The sequence below is a fragment of the Ambystoma mexicanum genome, chromosome 4p (genome assembly GCF_040938575.1).
Source record: "Ambystoma mexicanum isolate Mex_15411 chromosome 4p, UKY_AmexF1_1, whole genome shotgun sequence".
Classification (NCBI taxonomy): domain Eukaryota; kingdom Metazoa; phylum Chordata; class Amphibia; order Caudata; family Ambystomatidae; genus Ambystoma; species Ambystoma mexicanum.
The window spans coordinates 908,014,093-908,034,693 of record NC_090927.1 but is presented as its reverse complement, the minus strand read 5'-3'; the positions used below and the strand labels follow the sequence as shown (position 1 = coordinate 908,034,693).

The window sequence follows — 20,601 nt, the reverse complement described above, 5'->3', positions numbered from 1 at the left end:
CCTCGCCTGCGGGCCATTACCGCATAAGGTAATGCCCCCAGGGCCTTAATTAAGGCCCTCACTTGTGCTAATGGCATGCAGGCTCGGCTTATTGCCCCAGTATTGAACTGTTAGATTTCAGCAGCGCTTTGTGGAGGAACTGTAGAGTACGTTTAAGACAGCTAAAACCTAGTCGGCTAAGAAGGAACATTATTTCCTTTTGGATTATGAGGGAAACTTCAGGAACATATAATTTTGTTTGTACTGTATCCAAAGACAAGAAACCTGGGAGTTCAAGAGAGACGTTCTCTAGATATTTGTTTAAGGGGTCACTCACCAACCATCAGAGGTCAAGAAACGGGGAAGGAGACCCACTTCTATAAGTGTCCAAGTTTGTCTTTCTATTATTTAGTGGTAGGGCCAGTTAGCTTTGGGCAGGTGACTGGTTGTGATTGTACGACGCCCTGATAAGCACTGTGTTGTTTTGTAGAATAGGGAATCTCCACCATAAAGATAGGTCCAGGTGAGGATTTTCTTTACGTTTAATAAAGCCAAGACTTGAACCAAAATGTCCAGTTGTCTCCCTCCCATCTCTGACTTAGCACAGCATTATACACATATCCCATCAAGTAGGATTGAGTTATCTATTATTCCCTGTGAGTTACTGGCCCATTTTGTATGGTTGGTTTAATCCGTGAACTAGACATTGTGTTCTAGAGTGGCCTGTGATTGTGGAGTTCTCAATAGTTTAGTAACTAAAATGGTGTTGGCTGAATTGACTGCTCGCTATACTGAGGGAACAGAAAAGACTCATCTTATCCTAGGGACAGAAATGTACCGACCAGCAATGACAGTTAAACCACCAACACTTGATTGGCCTCACACTGCTCACTACTCCCTTCACAACTGGCAGCCATTCTTCACATAGTTTAGACTTTCTGAACTTTTTTTGGAGGCTGACAGGTGGCAGTTTGAACATGGGTGAAGGGCAAAATGGTCAATGCAAAGAGGGAACCAGCACCAATAATGCACGGAGGAACACAGTCCATGTGGGCCCAGATTACCATTCAAAAGCAGCTATAATCAGAAAGAGGGAGGAATAGTGTGGAACTTACGTGGGGCAAAGAGTCAATTTTCAGGGTGGCTGGGCGGGTAGCATCCAGGCTTTTAACCGTACTCACTGCAGATGCCTTTCTGGTCTCATCCTGCCTGACGTACAGGCACTGTCATTGCAGGTTCCTGATAGCAAAGGAATCAACCAGGAAAAACCTGGTCTTAACAGAAGAGGATTTATGGAAGGGCACCAGTGCAGATGCTCTAGTTCACTCTATAGCCTCCTACAGGACCCGGAGGCACCTTAAGGGGGGCGAGGCAGGTACCCTGCAGGAGATTGGGTCTGTGGGAGGGAAAAGACCTGTGACTGCGATCAGTGATATCAAACCTAAAGTGAAGAAAGCCAATCATTGTAGATGGATACAGGATGTGCCACCTATTGGGGATGGGGAAGACAGACAACTCTGGGTAAGTCTACCTACATGATTGAAGCCCCTAAACCTATGGGGGATTTACCCCTTTTTGCTTGCAGATTCCAGAGAACAGTGGGCAGTGTAAGGGTGTAGAAGAAGGATTCTGATACAAAGGTGGCATGGTTGGGGCTAAATACTTGTTTGAAGAAATAAAGCAAGAGAAAACCTATCTTTCCCTATTCCTAAGAGGGGTTTCCCTGCCTCAACTGAAGATCTAAGCTGACTGACAGGATGTCTGTTAAAGTAAGTGTCCACCATTCTTCGTCAAGAAAACCTTACCTATGCCCCTTATACTATAAAATAAAGAATTAAGCAGTACTGTTCTGGTCCCAGGAGAATGCCTCCCTTTTCCTGGTGATCAGTCTCAGATAGACTGGGAGAATAACTCCCTTCCCCAGGTTGAAAAGTTCCAAACAATATTTACTTTGTGGGCCAGGAGAACGCCTCTTTTCTCCGGGCATTTGGCCTTAGTCTCTAATTAGCCTGCAGGAACGACTGCCTTCCCCAGGCCTGCTGGACCTTCCTCCCAGGAGAATGACTCCCTTTTCCTGGTAATCAGAAAACAGTCTCTTACAACCAGGGGGAATGGCTTCCCCTGCTCTTCTCTTGACTAGGTTTGACACCTACAATATCTAACTGAGTGTTTGGAGGGTCCGTTACCTGATCTTCTCTACTTTAATTGGGCCCACTTGGTTCACTTCCCTGCAAAGTACTGCCACGAGGCAGAGGACTCTTATTCCGCTTGGTTTGGGTCCCTGATCCTGGTTTCCCTTCCCTTCTCTTTGTCCCCTTGACTGCCTCACTTGCCAAGTACTGACACAAATGGAATAGTCCTGATCGTTATATCCATGCAGGTTTTTTGCCTCCTGCACGTTGCAGCCCCTACCGGTCCCCATGCCTCTCCCGTTACATTGCCTGTGCTCGGGATGCGTGGCCGGATCTTCCTGCGGTCTCTCTCTAACTCTGTGTGTTGCGCAGGCATCTCAGGGTCTTCACCTCGCGGACCCTGCCCGGCCCTTAGACCAAAGTGCGTTCGCATCACCATCTGCCAGCCTCTAGTTACCGTCTGGATGCCGTCGGTCAAAGGAGTCCAACTGTACTGTTGTCTCCGGGAGTAGACTGCTCTCTGCTCCATCCTGGCCTTCTCTGCGTCTCCTTCTTGCTTCCCGGGCTTCACGGTCTCTTGGCCTTTTTGGCTGTGTCTCCCTGACAGGTGGTCTTTCTTTGGTCTTTATTATGTAGGAGGAACCACACCTCCGTGGATGTTTATACTGTTGCAGTTCTCTTTTGGTATTACTCTTCACTGTTCCTGTGCCCCACCTCGTCCCAGTGCTTAGATTACCTATATTCCTGATGTTCTTCTTCGTCTCAGTACTTCCCAGACCTTGAGGTAGTCTGCCTTATAATAGCACATAGGTCTTCTGTCTACAACAAGGTTAGAAGGAGAGGCCAGATGGGTGGGGAGGTGATGTTCTCATAAGGTCTATACCCTAGATGGTCAACCTTCTACCTCGTGGTTGGGTGTGGAATCCCTCCCCATGAGATTGTCCCGCATTATACCACCACCATGGGGGGCCTATCGGGGAGCGGTCTCACCTCCTTGGCCTCATGGAAAAGGGCTCTCCCTCAGGGAGAAGTGATGAGTCAGTGAATCATTACAGTAGGATCCTCCTGCTGCCCCAAAGCCCACATCTCCAACATGCAAAACCATATGGCAGGACTCTAGTTTCCCAAACACCCATTCCCAACAAGGTCCAGTGGGAATGCAATGCTCTTTGAAACAACCAGTGCTTAGGACTGCTAAAAGTTGCTCTGGAGAGTGTGATGAATCATGAGAGGACATCACTTCTCCCCAGAGGGAGCTCTTCCCTGTGAGGCTAAGGACTTGAGGCTGCTACTCCATATTCCCCCTTGGGGTGGCAGAATGCAGGACCTCCCAGGGGGAAGACTCCCCTCGTGGGGACAAGGACTCCCGTTCCATGAAGGAACTCCCTAGCCCTCTTACCCTGGAGTCCCCAAAATCCCTAGGATGTGTAGGGAGCATGTCTGACAGAGCTACTGTATGTTAAGGTAAACCTTTCTTTTTTCTCTGTAAAACCTACTAATACATCTCATGACAATACTGTGAAGATTAGAGGAGTGATACAAAATGCTCCCTGGCCAAATACGGAGGATACTGTAACGAGGTGGCCCAAGGAGGCATAAAGACAATATCCAAGGCAAGATACCAAGATCTTGATGTTACGCGGTGGTGGAGCCTGCTATATAAAGTAAAGACTGAAGACGTACTAGGAGGAGAGAAGCCGGAAGCTAGGGAAGTTAGAACATGGGAATGTGAAACTGCAGACATGGTGATCCCCTGTCGCGGGGATTGTCCAGGAAGGTCAGTAGAGCCCTGCAGTGGGAGTCAAGTTTCCGACCGGCTTTAGAGTGGAAGAAGAGACAGCGGTGGTGGGACCTCAGGGAGGTGGACCGTGTGGTCCAGCAACTGTGTCTGAACCGTGTGGCTCAAGTCTCTGCAAAGCCGCAAGGACGAAGCTGGGAGTGGAGTGAAGAAAACAGGAGATGCTGAAGTGGCACGAGGCAACCCAACAACCCACAAAGAACCAGCAACCCAGCCTGATGCATCATAGATAATGGAAATAGTGGGAGAACCGGTAGGGGTTTGGAGCAACCTCAGAGTTCAGTATTCCTTGGGAGTAGTCTTCCTTCGTCACAGTGGTGACATCCAGGGAAGCCAAAAGTGCCTCGGGAGCGAACTCCCAACATCACAATAATAATATGCAAAGAACTAAGAGTCAAGGAAGTCATGGGAGTGATATTCCTTGTCGTAGTGACCTGCAAAGCCAAGAGTGCCTTGGGAGTGAACACCCTCATCACAGCAGTGACGATATCAAGAGTGTAAAAGACCAGAGAGCTCAGGAACTGTATGGGAGTAATCTCCCCAACAATAAGCAAGGGCTGGCTCAAGATTCAAGAAACCATGAGCGGGAAATAACAATAAAGAAGACAGTTGATAAAACAGTAAACAACTGATCAAGAGTAGTCTGTGGAATTAATTTAAGACATTTTTAAAAAGCTTGTGCAAAAGACTATCAAGGGACAGTCGTTCAGGAATAATCCAATTAGACCCGGAGAAGCGAGTCATTCTCCAGGTCTAAAACAGACCCTATTGCAAGAGCCTGATGTGAACTCCGCCTAATACTGGCTCATTGTACCAGGAGAAGGGAGTCATCCTCCTGAGAGTGCTGTTAAGCAAATGGTTAAACATTTTCTGTTTATTGAACAGTGGCACGTATAGAGTAGTTGGTTTGGACAGTGGACATTGGGGTTTTTGACTTGCATCCTGACGACGAGCACCCAAGTTATTTGTTAGAGAGAACCCTTTTAGAGCTAGGCAGCGAGAGAGGTTTTTGTTCTTTAAAATGTAAGTGTGTAGCCCAAAATGCTTTCCCAGTATCATCCTCCTTACTCCACCACACCATAGGAGTCACAATCAAAGTTATCTTGGCTTACGACTCATGTTCAGGAGACCCAAGTAAAGGCAGTGTGGCCAATGGGTGAATGGAAGAGAGCAGGGTCCCGTTGCTTCCCACCACCTGGCATCAAACAGTGGTTTTGCTCACAACTGACTCTCCATCATTCCCTGGTGACAACTTGCGAGCTAGGGGGGGAGAGACACTCGTAGTCGGATAGGAGTTCAAGGAATGCTGGCAGAATTTTGAGAGGGGAATAAGAAGGGAAGGAGAGTTCTTGGGTGAAAGGACAGGGGAGAGTGGAGGCGGGCGGGCAGGAAACAAAGGTGGAAGCTGTACAGAAACAATCCAAGATCCATGAGAGTGCACCACCCTCTTGCAAGTTAGGTCCAGGGAACCGTGGCCCGGAGCATAGACCAACCAGAATCCACTGTGAATGACAATTCAAATATGAAAAGCCAATCCCTGTGCTCAGGGTCTGAAGCACTGCGGCAAGTATGGTGCAGCATAGGCAGTCCCCCACAGAGCACCAACTGCTATTATTTTAATAACATCCACTTGGCGCCAGGTTTGGGTGTTCGAAGGCAGAAAGCAGTGCCGCCTGGAGTGGGGAAGAAGGGCAAGTGAGGACGGAAGATGAGAATGAGCAGAAAATATAAGGGGCAGAACCAGACATAGAAGGATGCCAGGAAACGGTGAAAGGAGGGAAACTAAAGTGGAAAAACTTGAAAAGGACGCTAATGAAAGATTTGGAAGCAGAGTCGAAAGAGCTGGTGAGGAGGACAGTAACTGGAGGAGGTGGAAATTCGACAGACCGGAGGAGGGAGTGGAGAGACCTGAGGAAAGAGGAGGACGAGGAGGAAGACAGAGTGAAAGTCTAAGTGGAGAAAGACACAGAAAAAACAGGAGGGGTTAAATCAAGGAGGCAAGGCACTGTGGCTTTCATGCACAGGGAGGCACCCTTAAACTCACTCAGAGTCTCAGTCTTTGTCTTGGCCTTCATATGATACCAGTTCTCCTGTGCTTACAAGGGCAAGAAGTGAAACTTACCCTCTTGTTCTGGATAGGGATTATTTATTCCCCCTTTCATGGGTAGGATTTCTTTCCATGCCCCATCTTTCTTCCACGTGGCAAAAGTCTTTAGTTAAGTCTGGTGACATTGCAGATACCACCAGTGTCTGGTCAGTGGTATTCTCCAGTGTCTAGGCAGGCTCTTGCAGGATCTCTAATCTATCTTTCTCTATCCAACTGGCCCAACACACATAGTGGCCTATTTGACCTAATCACTTGCTTTTCTGTATGTAGGCAGATTTCGAAAGTGAAGGTAGCTGGTAGCTATTTAGCACCTGCTTGTAGCTTAGACCAGCCTGGCTACCGTCACACCAATACCTACCAGGAGTCACTGTTAGCTCCCCAGGCCAACCGATGCCAAACAAAAACACTGATATGAATGTAACTCTGTTTATTTGGAACAAACTATAAACAGTAGCACACATTTATACAGCATTTAAAGCATGATGGCTCATACATAAGGGACAAAATGATAGTGTGCATCCTATGTGGTAGTTAGATTTGGGGAAGGCTATGCACTAGCTCCTCATTCTCCAGTGGTAGCTCCTGTCACTGGTTAATGCTCGATACCCCAGAGCTGGTTTTAGCTCCTGCTTATCCAATCACAATTTTGGTCCCTCTGTAGGTATACCTTAGAATTATAAAGCATACACCAAGATTGGAAGCAATGGAGCACTGCACAACAGGATTGCACCTAGGAGGTTACAGGCAGGGTGGCGGTAAAGAGGAGGAAGCGGGAATGGGCAGCAGGAGCTGCAGGTGGGGGGCGCTCTGGAATTGGAAGAAGGTTTCAGATGCAGAGTTGTAGGATTGAGTAGTGTGACTAGTGTGATGCTCTTTGAAGAGTAGGTTGTCCAGGTCCTCCCGGAAAGACCTGGAGATGGAGGGAGGCAGCCATATCAGTTTTGGTAACGGTGACACATGGTGCATAGCAGGAAAAGGCTATGCACCCTTCTCTGGGCTGCTTTTACAATGATGACTCTCTGTGGAGTAGCGCTGACCCCTAATTCCCTTGCTGGACGGCCTCCTTCACATTTCATAATGCACCGTTCCCGATAATGGTTGTACTCTTGGGGCACCCAAGGAAGACTGGGGTGCGCTGCGGTGACCCTCCATATACTGTATCCAGGGATTGCATCACTTAGCGAGTGGCTTCCCCTGGACCCCCGGGCACCAGTTTCCCCTGGAACAATGCACAGGTGACCATGACACAAAAAGGGATGTATACTAATTGACCTTTTCACAATTGATCGCAGGAGAATTGACCTTCTGCACAATTGATTGTGAAATGAAGGTCAATTAGGACATATATGCGGGAGGGGGGAACCCCCTGCAACCATCCACTCAATCCAAAAACCCCTGCAACCTCCTACCCAATCCCATTATATTATTTATTACCCCAAACCCACCCCCCACATATATATAAAAAGTAAAATAAAGGTAAAGGTCAATTGTGTAGAAGGTCAATTAGGACCACTATTATTAGGCCAATTAGGACTAAAGGTCAATTGTAAAAGGTCAATCTGGGAAATATCACAAAAAGCTTTATTCTATTAGAGAAACATCTGCTACAGTTATACTTTCCTTACAATGTCACTGGAACAACCTAGGACAGTCCAACCTCACCTTTTAAACCAAGGGCTCCTCTTGAGGTGAAAGCACAACCTCACTAGAACTCCTAAAAGGGGCACTTCTACGTACATTGTTTTTAAACTGCACTGAAGTATTTGCCAGATGTACATTAGAGAACAGCAACAGGCACACATTCTACACATTTTAGGAAAATGCAAAATTAGGGATGCAGGGCGGTTATTACAAAGTTTCAATATTAAATGTTGCTACAGGACACTTCACGCCTGGAGTGTGGTGATGCAGTTCCGAGAAAGAATGCATTTCTTGCAGTGATATTGATACTTTGTAACCAAAGTCCCACGGCTGTAATCTTGAGCTTTGAATATATGAAGGGGAAACATTCAATGCAAAATGTCTTGCCGCAGAAGTCAGGTCAAGGGGTCATTTCTAAACTGAATTAAGATATATTTGCAAGTCTGTGGCTGTTTTGTAAGGTGCAGCTGGCAATTATTTCATTGCAGAATGAAAATCCCTAGTTAGCTATAAAAAAGCCATTTAAAAGCGCATTCGTCGAACTCCTCGTACTCCGTGGCCACACACAGGATGACATGGATTGCTAGGGGAGGTGTTGCGCCATTACTGGAAGTTCTTTAGAACTGGTTTGCCCTCTTTGTCAGTGTTCAGGAATATGCTATGAAGAGAATTGTTGATACATGCAACCTCAATGAAACAAAGAACCTCAGATGTGCAGTTCAGCAGAACTTAAAACAAAATCTTACTTTGGATACTTTCAGCTTGCAGGCGCTGGTGATCCCGGACAGATCGGCTTGGTCACAGAAGACGTCAGTAACCCCCATCTTTTGGAGTAGATCCTTCAGGTCAAGAGTACCCGAGATAGAGAACCTGGGCATATGCAGGTCTATAGTGCTACAGGAGGAGAGGGGGACAAAACCATAATGCAGTGACTTTTACTGAATACATTTGCATGGTAATGAAAGCTCATTGTAAAACTCGGATTGTAGAGCATGCACAACTATTTAATATATTGCTATCCACAAATCCAGGTGTAAAACAGGACCAGGTTTACAGATGTATTAAGTGATTTTCAAGTTTTTCTGTTATTTTCAAGTATTTCTGTACACAATACAACTAAGTCTGTGTGATTGACATATAAATAACATCACTATATTAATGTAATGCTCAAGGGCTCATAAATTGGTCTCAAAATGGTCTTAAATGCAATAAAACCTACGGCTATCATTTACCTAAACATTAATTACACTCACGTGCCCATTCTGCACACGGAAAACCAAATATTTCTATTCCCACCATTTCCCCTTTTACTAAGTGGAAAGAAAAACCCCTACGTTTTTCTTGCAGCCATTTGTGGAGGGCATTTGCCATTGAACTAAGGTGCAAACTGAAGTTGTAGAAATGTGAACAAATGCTCATAGTTGAAGGAGCCTGAATGGTGAGCTTGTTAGCTGATTTTGGGCAGTAGGGGAGCGAGTATCCCGGCATAAACCCAGGGTGTGGCCAACTACTGCAGATACATTTTCACTCCTAAATCAGTAACATCTCCTCCAACAATTTCCTATACAAACCGCTGCTCCTTCCTTCCTTCCTGCTGGTCTCTTGTCCCTCCTATTCCACTGCTGACCTCGCCTGAAAAATCCCACACATAAGTAACGTTTTCTGTCCCCTGCTTACATTTAATTTCCCTCCTTCTACATGGATTGGACAGCTTTCCCTCACCAATTCGGACTGGTCTTCCCCTCCTGGATGTGTATATACATGGAGAAGTCTTCAAACGGGGCTAAGCACCACCCACTTTCCCCACACTGGTTTGTTGCACAATGGCCTTCCTTCCTCTACCTCCCTTTCTCTCACTCCCTCAACGTTTAATTTTTATGGTGGTCTTTACTGTGTAGCTCTATTGGTACGGCAAGCAAGCTAATGTTCTTGTCTTCTCTACCCACCGCTTGGTGGTATTGTGTTGATTTGCCAGGTATCGTCGCTTCTCTCCAGGGGGAAGCCCTTTCCCATAAGGCTAGGGAGGTGTGGCTGCTACCCAATAGTCCACCTAGGGGTGGTTTTAATATGGGAGGACCTCATGGGGAGGGACTCTCCCTTTGGGGATATGGACAACCACCTTGGTGCCCCACCATTGCATAACACCACCTCATGCCTTACCCCCCCTCCTCCTCCATTTCAAACCACTGTATTGAAAGCAAATCAATGTATTTCTGTAGTGCCAGAGGTACAACTAAGACAGAAAGTACTAGGACAAAGAAGACCACTGAAAAAAATTAGGATTACGGACTGTCCTAGTACTGAGACGAGGTGGCTCACAGGAAGTATGAGAAATGCCCAGGTGCCATGGACAACAGGTGTTGACGTTACGCAGGGATGGAATAAGACCCATAAAATAGAAAGAGAAGAACTCAATGTCTTCGACTTTGCTTTCCCTCTGCATCGGAGATCCCAGGATGTTCAAAGTCTGCACTCGACCTATAGAGAGAACTCTGCAGAAGACGCTGTTGGGTGGCTGAGGGAGTCTGTTACAGGTCCTGTGTCAGCTGGATCGAGACCGGTGGGATGGAAATCTGACCATCATGCCCCCCACATGACTCAACACGAAGACAGAGAAACAGCAAATGTGCCTCATTCTTAGGCCCATCGCCGATGTATTGCAGGTGTGAGAGGAGTTACACTCTCAGACAGCTGTTCAGACCACACCCAATCGATGATTTGGACGATATGGAAAGGACGTCCATCGAGCAAGTCGACTGACTGCAAAGCCAGAAATCAATGACGTCACCACAGACATCACAACGTAGCCGCACTTCTACATGAAGTACATATTTATACATTCATGAAGTTACACGAACATGCACTAGTTTACTGCATATAGGAACAAAGGACATGCTTCTGACCCACGTAGGTAGAGGACAGACACACATACATTTCTCACATGCTTCGCCAAAGCTGAAACCGCAAGATGTAAAGTATTCATATAGCTAGCTTGCACATGCTTGAATGCTACTAACATGGAGAAGCCATAAGGAATGATATGGAAGTTATAGGCCTCTGAAATGAATGACAAAGGAAAGACAGGCTTTGGGTACATGAAAAGGCTGACATGAATGCCACAGTCAGAGGAGTGCAGAAACAAGGCACACAGCTAAGGACACGTAGAGACGAAAAGTTCCAGTTACCAAGACAATGAGCCACCTGCAGAAAATCATGCTAAAATCCTCATAATTACAAGCAGGACAGCTTCATTTCGTGGTCTCAACACACGTGACCCATCCGAACAGGACAATGGGCCTCATTACGACCCAGGCGGTAAGTTACCGCCTGGGCCGTGACTTTACCACCATGGCGTAAACTACGTTTACGCCATGGTGCTTGGCGGACTTACCGCCCCATTCCGACCTTGGCGGGGCGGTAAGTCCCCAATCCCCATTTACCCTTCCCCATTCCCATTTTTGCCCCATAGGGCATAATGGGAGTGGGGAAGGCGTTAATTACGCCACCGTAAATTACGGTGGCGTAATTAACTCCATGGTCCCTAAGCGCCATGGATTTTAACACCTGCTAAAAGCAGGTGTTAAGTCTGCCATGGCGCTAAGGGACCTCGTACTCAGGCGGTAAGGGTCGGCGCTGTTAACGCCGCCGTAAAACCCTTATGCCTGAGTCGTAATGAGGCCCAATGCCCATTCAACCGAGGTAGATGAAGAGGACCTTTCCCATCGAACTAAAGAGGAAAAGTTACAAGAGTTGCCCACGAACTGCCAACTGAATGCACTCTCCCAGGCTTAGGTGGTAACATTAGAGAACACTTTGCACCTCCATGTTTATTTCCATTGCCTTGAAAAGGTACACTCAGTCTGGTAACCGTCCAGGGTCCCAGAGATGGGAGGACACATTCTGCCCAATCCAGATTCACCTTTCACGTGGGGATAGAATTTGTTGCAATGGCCAGTGTTAGATTGACACTAGTTGAGGTGGCCCTAGGAGAAACCACTAGATATGGCTATCCAATAGTAGAAATAACCCTTATAGCTCCTATATGTAGCTCAACCAAACTGACCAATATGAACGTCTGATACGTTTCTGGGTTGGAAGGTGAATTTGTCACCAAGATAAAACCGGGTGACATGCTTAGAAGATGAGCACTCCGGAGGATATTTGTTTTCCTGCTGTGATCCCTGTCATTTTTGTTTGCTAATACGACAGTAACTTTGCTCCATGGCTGAGTCTTCCGTTCTTGTGGCAGGGGTTTTTTCATGTGCTTGAGTGTGCTCTGCTGATAATTGTGGCGATTGCTAGAGAGCCCCGGCCACATCTATACAAAGTTGTAGCAGAGGTGGGGTTGTTAGGATTTTTCATCGAGAAACTGTCTCGTCCTACCGATTGCCCAATGGTCTTTGTGGCGACCTGTGGAAACCGATGCCTAAAACACGTGTGTCTGAAAGGAGAAGAAGTCGACAGGAGGTGCCTTTGGAGGAAATTCCTGCCCACTTCCTGTGGGATACCCATCAGACCCGACGGCAGAGCGGTGGGTTGTGGGAGATTCAGTGTCCGAAAGACCTCAGTGGATCACAGAGTGCAAGCATAGACTCAGCTATATGGCAAATGGGGGAGGAGTTAGGGGGGGGGAGAGTTTCATTTGGTGTTTTTTGTTGAAGTTTTTGTTTGATGTAAGGATACCTGTTCATTAGGCGGTCAGTTTGGGCCATCGGCTTAGACAGTCAGCTTAACTTACGGATGATAAAAACTTTGGAAATATATATTGTATAAGTAGTGGTTTCCCTGTGAGTTAGGATTTAGCTTGGTTCATCGATGAGTACATAATGGCTTACCTGGGTATATTGGTTAGCGGAAGAAGTACTTTATTTCATGGAAGGTGGTCTCCTGATTGATCTCTCTGAGATGAATTCCTATAAGGTGACACTATAGAAGAGGGACCATGACATTTATTGGCTTACCCTGTTAGGCGACAGAAAGACGGCCGTTTATATGTTATGTTTGTTGTTGTGTTTGGGGCAGTTCATAAGCAGACATATCTATTGAAAGATTGAGTATTGAAACATCATCCTCTACAGTAGTGATGATGTCACCTATGGGGTCGTTTAATAGGACTTCAGATGTACAAGAACATGATACAACTTGGTGGGTAGTTTGCCGATTGTGATTACCTTTAATACCTTCCTACTTGAGCTCTTCGCTCCTCAACCTCAAACTCCCTCAGGGTCAGTCACTTCTCCAAGCAATGAGTTGGCAGTAGATCTCTGTCCTTGTCTGAGGCCTTCCTCTGGAACAGCCTCCCTGCCCCTCTAAAGCTCGAGGAGAACCATCTTCGGTTCCGTACGCTCTTCAAGACATTCCTCTTTGCTTCCGCCTTCTCTCTTCCTCTCCCCTGCTGATCTCTGTTTTTGCACTGGCCTGCTGGCTACCCTCTGTAGTCCAGCCCAGATACCAGCCCACCCAGCTGCACACCGGCACTGTCTCCCAGCATCCCTTGCACTTGGGTCTGTATCTGCAATCCTACAGTCCCCTTACCTGCACTTATCAGACACTCGCAGTCTGCGCTCAATTGTTGCACGTGCCACCTGCTGGCCGCACTACTTCTTGTTGTTACTTCATCTCGTGTTCAGCACTTTCCACTCCTCCTCGTCCCCTTGCACTTTCCCCCTTTCCTTTCCCCTGCACTTGCGCGTTCTCAATTTCACTGGACCTAGTAAGATCGTTGTTTTTCCTCTCTTGTACCCCTTCCTTCCCTCATTGCGGCATGAATCACGTGTATGGGTGCGATATAAATAAACTATCATATCTTTGAAAACCAGCATTGTGCCATTTGGGTGGAGCTTGTGAATCCTACGAGTGGAGTTGTGATTTGAGCCTTCAGGGCAGAGAGCTGCAGAGGGGCGGACGGTGCGCTGAGCATGCCTGCATTTATGGTGGTGAGCCAGAGGCGCTAAGAAAAGATTTGTTATATTGTATTGATTAAAATTGGATGCATCGAAATCCTGTTTTGAGGTCAACTAAGTAGTGTTACATAAAGTGATGAAAATGAGGGCTACACCTCTTCAACATTTATGCAAGTCCCTACCACAGTTTCAAGACAAAATACGCAGGTTTAGCGCAGAATGGACTTGCGACACAAAGGGTAAGTTGGCAAAGCCATGGCCCAAAGACTGAAGCTTTTCCAAATGTGTGAAGCAACAAATGACCACTTATTTACAGACAGTTTATAAGGGGGGTAAACAAAGCAAACAATTGGCCATATATGAGTTAAGGAAAATGTTTCGGGACGAGGAAGGCGGCTTGGTTCGGCAGCATTGGATGCTAAGTCTCAAACAGCGGACATAGGCACTGCAACAGAACAAGGGATTGTACCCTATGGAGGAATTAAAAGCAGCGGTGTGAGAACCAATCCAACTTTTGCACCTCCATCGTATAGTTGCCAAGGTGCACCTGATGGCACAAAGCGAGCGCGTAAAGTAGCGCGAGACAGTACCAGCGAATGTAAGGAGCGCAGCGAGATGCAAGTGAAGCTAAAGGAGAATTACTTGGGGAATTAAGGGCTTAGTGAAGGCCAAGAATTGGTGGTACTGAATGAATGGAGAGGCGACAGATATTGCTCAAATTGGACAGGAATACAGCAAGTGAGAGGGCACGTGGGGAAGGAATTGTCGAGTAGTAAAGACACAGAGGAGGAAGCTAAAGAATGGGCTGAGATAATGCAAGTGCATAGAACAGAAAGGGAAGAAAAGGAGGCAAGTGAAACATTGGGAAAAGAAAGTGAGCGAGCAGAAGCTTGAGTAAGAGGAAACAGAAAATGGAGCTAGAAGACATAGCAAGGAGGAAAGCAGAACAGCAGGAAAGGCAAGTGCAAATAAAGAGAAAAGGAGGTTAGAAGTCGAGCAACTTGTTAAAGAATGCACACGCAGGGAAAGAAAGGAGCGCTGAAGTGAACGAGACAGACGAGAGCAGAGAAAGGCGCTCTTCGAAAGCAGTAGAGATTAAGATGAACTTGCCACATTTGCATGATGAGGATGGGGACGGTATACGAAGAAAGATAGGGGAACTCTATAGGAGAAGCAGCATAGCTGCCCCACGGGCAGACAGGAGTGCTGGAGAACCCTCAGTGAGGGGGAACGCAGAGTTACAGATAGAGCAAAGGAAAAGCAGTGTGAAGACACAACATTAAGGAGAATTGGCTTTGAGTAAGACTGAGAAGGGGACAGCAACCATTGTATGGGGACCATGGGGTCAGACAAGGATTCACAGGGGAGTGAGGATGATGATGAAGGGGCAGTGTGAACGAGCAGAGGAGTAGTTGCTCAGCATGTTCAGGACCAACTACAGATGATAGGGGGAGGTTTTGCAGGACGAGGGGATATGAATCAGTGGCCAAGGGGACAAGTAGGGATACCTCAGGGAAGAGGGTTTTGACACCCAATGCAGCAGAACGCAGGAAGGTTTCATGGGGGACAGCAAAGACTGGCAGGGGTCCCGCTCAATGTTGGGAGTGCCGACAAATTGACCGCGTACTGCGTGTGTGCAGATACTGGGGCGGGCTGCATCAGAACGGGGGACTACAGCAACAGCCCACGTACCAGACAGAGCAGACTGACGATTATGCTCAAGATCTCACACAAGCGCAGATGTACGCACCACAACAGGTGCACACCCAAGACATGCAAACGCAGCAGTACCAGCCCATGACACATGCACTACAAATGCAGGGACATATGCAGACATCACAACCAGCACAGCAGGCACCGGTCCAACAGAACATCATAAGCACTCCCAAAAACCCCCTTCTCTCATCCCCACCAGCTTTCCCATTAACCCTCCTCCTCCCCAACATACCCCCACCAATACTTTCGCCTATGTACTGATCAATGCTTGCTCCATCTGCACCCATGCCTCCAAAATCCACAACCTCCCATTAGGTAAGAACCTAGACCTACTAGCCTTATCTGAAACTTGGCTACACGATGCTGCCAGCCCCATCCTCTCTCTCGCCATACCTACTGCATAACTCCATCCTACGAGTCGACCGTCAAGACGGCCAAGAGGTGGTGTTGCCTTCATACACAAATCCACCCTCCCTTTCAGAGCCTCACTTCTGCAGCAACTACCAGGTTATGAAATCCTTCTGGCCAAACTTGAATCCTCCCCCCAAACCACCATCAACCTACTTCTCCTCTATCACCAACCCTCCAACACTGGGAATACAGAAACTGACATCCCCCTCCTCATCACCCCACTCCTCAAGCCTTACAGCAAATTTATTCTCCTATGACCCCTCTGACCATAAGGCATCTGCCCTCACAGCCACCCTTGAAGAGATGAACTTCATTCAACTGGTCCTCTCGCCAACCCACGAAAAAGGAAGAACACTTGACTGGGTACTCCCATGCAACATTCCACTTCAAGTATCTTCCCCTCTCCCCCTTCCTTGGTCAGATCACTCACTGATCCCTTTCACCTTTACCACTATCACCAAAAACACCCCTACTTTCAGCAAACCCCTTTGCATCACTGCCAGACACACCCATAAGCTTACAGTCGAGCTACTGACCCCCTCCATCCTAGCCTCCCTCAAATCACAATTCTCCCCCAAAGTCATTTTAGCATCCTTCAGCCCCGCACTGCTCTCTGCGCTTTATGAACACGCTCCCCTAAAAACCACCTCTCGTAAAAAAAAAAATAAAACCCAAAACTGGTACACGGATGACCGAAACGCACCCTTGAACATCTCTGGAGAAAATAAAAAACCTACTGCTGCCAACAAAACAGCCTTCCGTGCTCACCCGACATCTATAAAATAGCTATCCTTGATACTAAAGCCAACATCTTTAACACCAGAATCTCCAATGCAAGTTCCAACACCAAAGAACTCTTCAGAATTCTTAGAGAGCTTGATTCCCCAGCACCCCCACCTGACAACTTCCCAAAAAACAAAGCATGGTGGACACTCTCCAATCCTCCCTGGACACCAAAACACGGACATGAAGGGACAAAGCTATTCACAGAAAATCTCTTCTGCCACCCCCGCTACCTCCACGCCCCTGGTCAGCACCTCCACTACTGCCAGCCCTCCTCCCCAATTTCAATTCTCTGCCGCCTCCCCTCCAGAAGTCCTCACTACCATCCAGCACTTGAAAGCCTCCAATTGTGTTGGCGCCACTTGACTAGCCCACATTGTCAAAATGTGAGCAGAACCCATGGCCTCTACGATAGCTAGTTTCATCAACACTTCATTTAAGTCTAACTCAATTCCCACTGCCATCAAAGATGCATGGGTCATTCCTCTCCTGAAAAAACCCACTTTAGACCCCACCATCTCGACCAACTACTGCCCCACCACCAGAGTTCCTTACTTCCTCAAAATCCTGGGACTGCACTGCCTACTTGCAACTGCACCTTGAAAGGCATGATCTATTAGGCACCTGCCAATCAGGCTTCAGATCCAGACAAAGCACTTAATCTGCCCTCCTTGACCTCAAGATCCAGCTCGACCACATTAGGGATAATGGCGAGCTCACTATCCTCCTACTGTTAGACCTCTCTGCAGCTTTTGACCTAGTAGACCATGAAATCCTTTGCAAACACCTCACCACCACTTTCCACCTCGCCCCAGAAGACACCTTATGGATCCACTCCTTTCTCTCCGGCTGATCCACCAGGGTCTTTGCGGGCCCTGAGTCAGCTGACCCCATGCCCGTTTCCTGCGGTGTCCCACAGGGCTCCTGGCTCTCCCCGACTCTCCATAACATGTACACCAAACCCCTCTTTGACCGCCTAGACAGCCTCAAGATTCCATACACCAACATTGCCGATGATACGCAGGTCCTCAATCACCGGCAACCACAACCTAGACTCCACCACCATTAATCACGTCTTCAGTATCATGCAGGCTTCAATGGCCACCCATCATCTCTGCCTGAATGATGAAAAAACAGAGCTCCTTATTGTGGGCTCCCCACACTGCCTTAAGATCCTCAGCCCTGCCTTCAACTCCTTTTGCATAGATGGTAATATCATCCCTGTCTCCGCCCATGTAAAAACGCTAGGCGTTTACCTGGACGCCGAGCGCTAAACATGCGTAAACATTTCACAGCTATTGCCTCCTCTGCAGCCTATTCCACCAAACTTATAAACCTTTCTAGGAAATTCCTTACCTCCAACAAATGCCTCATCCTAGCCAGAGCCATCATCAGCAGCACACTAGACTATTTCAGTGCTATCCTAGCAGGGACTTCCACCAAAAACATCAACAAGCTCCAACTGCCCCCAAACAACGCCCTAAGAGCAGAGTGGGGCCTGAAGCGTTCCAACCACATCTCTCACATCAGACGGGAGGCACACTGGCTTCCCATCAAAGCCTGCATCAAATTCAAACTCCTTACCATCACCTACCATTGGTTACACAACATTGCCCCCCCACCTCACTAACAGCATCACCAAGAAACACAACATACGCAATCTCCGCTCTTCCAACACATCAGCCTTGAACATACCTAGATTTGCGGAAAGAGAGCTGGGGGCTCCTACTTCACCAACATCGCTCCCACACTCTGGAATTCTGGAATTCCCTCTCTCAGCAGATCCAAGATGAACCTGCCTATGCACACTTCTGTAAGAAAGTAAAAACCTCAGTGTTTGATAAATATCTGTTAACAATTTTGGACTGCCCTATCTACTATGGACTCATGATCTATGATGTAATGTAACTTCCATACTGTTTGTAACTCACGATCTATGGTACCGTGTAAATAACATACTGTTTCTACCTAGTCGTAACTATGTACATTTATCGCAATGATACCTCTGGGTCTGTGCTCTGCCAACAAATAAAATAAACACAGGAGCGACTGTTGTAGGAGGCAATCCATTAACAGGGACAGGCATGTCATTATATGCACAGTAGGACAGCCCACAGACAGACCTGATGTGTTCAATACTACCTGTTACACCCAATCCGGCTGAGGAACCACATATAGGAGTGACAAGACATTATCCTTTCTCGTGGATACAGGTGTGACTCGGTCCTTTATGAGGGAGGGGAGATTCCCAATGTCAGGCATTGCCATGAATACCGTGGGGCCACGGATTTAGTTCCTTTTACCAATGAATTACCATGTTCTATGGGAGAACATGACCTGACCATGTCACAGTTATATTCCTGACATACACCAGTTAATATAATGGGTAGAGACATGATGAGCCGACTTAACATGACAATTTCATTCACAGACAAAGGATGGTGTGCTCAATGCCAGGGATTCATTAAATGAATGTGAGGGAACTCATCCAAGCTTGTTATGGCCAGACGGTACAGCAGGGGGTGCCAGTAGACAGTGAACTGTTTTCATATGGGGTGGAAGTATTGATAGCATGGCTCTCAGGAATACAGGGTAGGCTGTTACGCATACCCAATGAGTTTCTATTTAGACCAGAGATACCTTTAAATGAGAAAAAAGGAAAAGTGATCCAAATAGAACTCAAAGCAGTCATAGTAAGAGACAAAAAGATAGTATTGCATGTGACTGGCAACACAGGATCATTATGGCGGACTGCAATTGCAGTGTGGGAAAGGATAAAGGTTGACTGATCTGACAGATAAGGAGTTATTCCCAGACGATCAATCAGATAGCGAGGTGGTGTTTGACATAATCATTACACACTGGGTGGAAATACATTACAGAGAAGTGCCGCAGAGAATGGCTGTGTTGCGAAACCGCCCCCACCATTTTCCAAGGAAGATTTAGGGCGAGTACCCAGTGTCTTATGGACCAATAGTCCCTATGACGTGGGTCTATTAAAGGGGATAGGAGCGGTCAAGATAAAGATTAAACCAGGGGCCGTTTTACAGAGTGCCAGATAGTATTCCTATTGAGGAAAGCACAGACAAGGGCATTTATGCGACAATTGCTGCATTAGTGAAACAATGCATTCTGGTACCTTTAGAATCGCAGTGTAACACTGCATAGTATCCATTGAAAAAGGCAACAGGGGGATCTTGGCATTTTATTCAGGATTTGTGTCCTTTGATCCAAATAGTAGAAGCAGAATTCCCATTAGTTCTGAATCCAGCGACAATTCTGTGAAGCGCCCCAACGGAAGCTACAATAGACTTGAAGAACGCCTTCTTTTCTATACCACTCCATGAAGTGTCAGAGTACTTAACTTCATTTCTATATAGAAACCAGAAGTGGCAACATATAAGATTACCACAAGGGTATTGTGAGTCACCTACATCTTCAATAGGGTCCTTCAGATGGATCTAGGTAACATACAGATAGCGAGCACAGTAATAGAATAATTGGATGACATTTTAATGTGTAGCAAGTCATAGTAACAGCATCAAAATGACAGTATACTTTCTGACAGTCTTGGCAGAAAAGGGTTACAAGGCGGAGAAGGCAAAATTACAATATTGTCAAAGGGAAGTGCTATATTTAGGGTAGATGAGATCACAAGAAGGGTGGAAAAGTAACTCCGGAAAGGGCTGAGGCGATCCACAGAACACCAATGCCAAAGACAGTGAGAGAAATACAGCCGTTTTTGGGCCTTTGTATTTATTGCAGAGCATGTGTGTTTGACTATAGCACATATACAAGACCCTTGTTAAACGGGCTCAAAGAAGCACAGAAAGGGAATGGCAAGTTGTTATGGACACATGAAATGACAGAAGTATTTGAGGAGCTAAAGAAAGCATTATACACCGCTCCAGTACTAGGGATCCCAGACTATCACAACACATTTTATTTGTTCTAACACTCCAATGGAATAGTGATGACTTCGGTACTCACACAGAAGACTACGCTAGGGCACAGGCCATTGGCTTATTATAGTGGACATTTAGACCCAGTAATGAGTGGACATTACCATTGCGAACAAGCTCTGGCTGCTGCCGTCATCGCGGTAGAGGAGTCGGCGAGTATTACTATGGG

The 20,601-nt window shown here is 46.9% G+C and overlaps 1 protein-coding gene across 1 annotated transcript in view; it reads right to left on the bottom strand.

Moving 5' to 3' along the window:
* LOC138453534 (alpha-1-antiproteinase-like) overlaps window positions 1-20,601 on the bottom strand; it is a 140,118-nt gene that overhangs the window by 29,843 nt on the left and 89,674 nt on the right. The window contains exon 3 of the mRNA XM_069606501.1: window positions 8,404-8,551. Within this exon, the coding sequence (XP_069462602.1) occupies window positions 8,404-8,551 (148 nt within the window). The remainder of the gene's footprint in view (window positions 1-8,403; window positions 8,552-20,601) is intronic.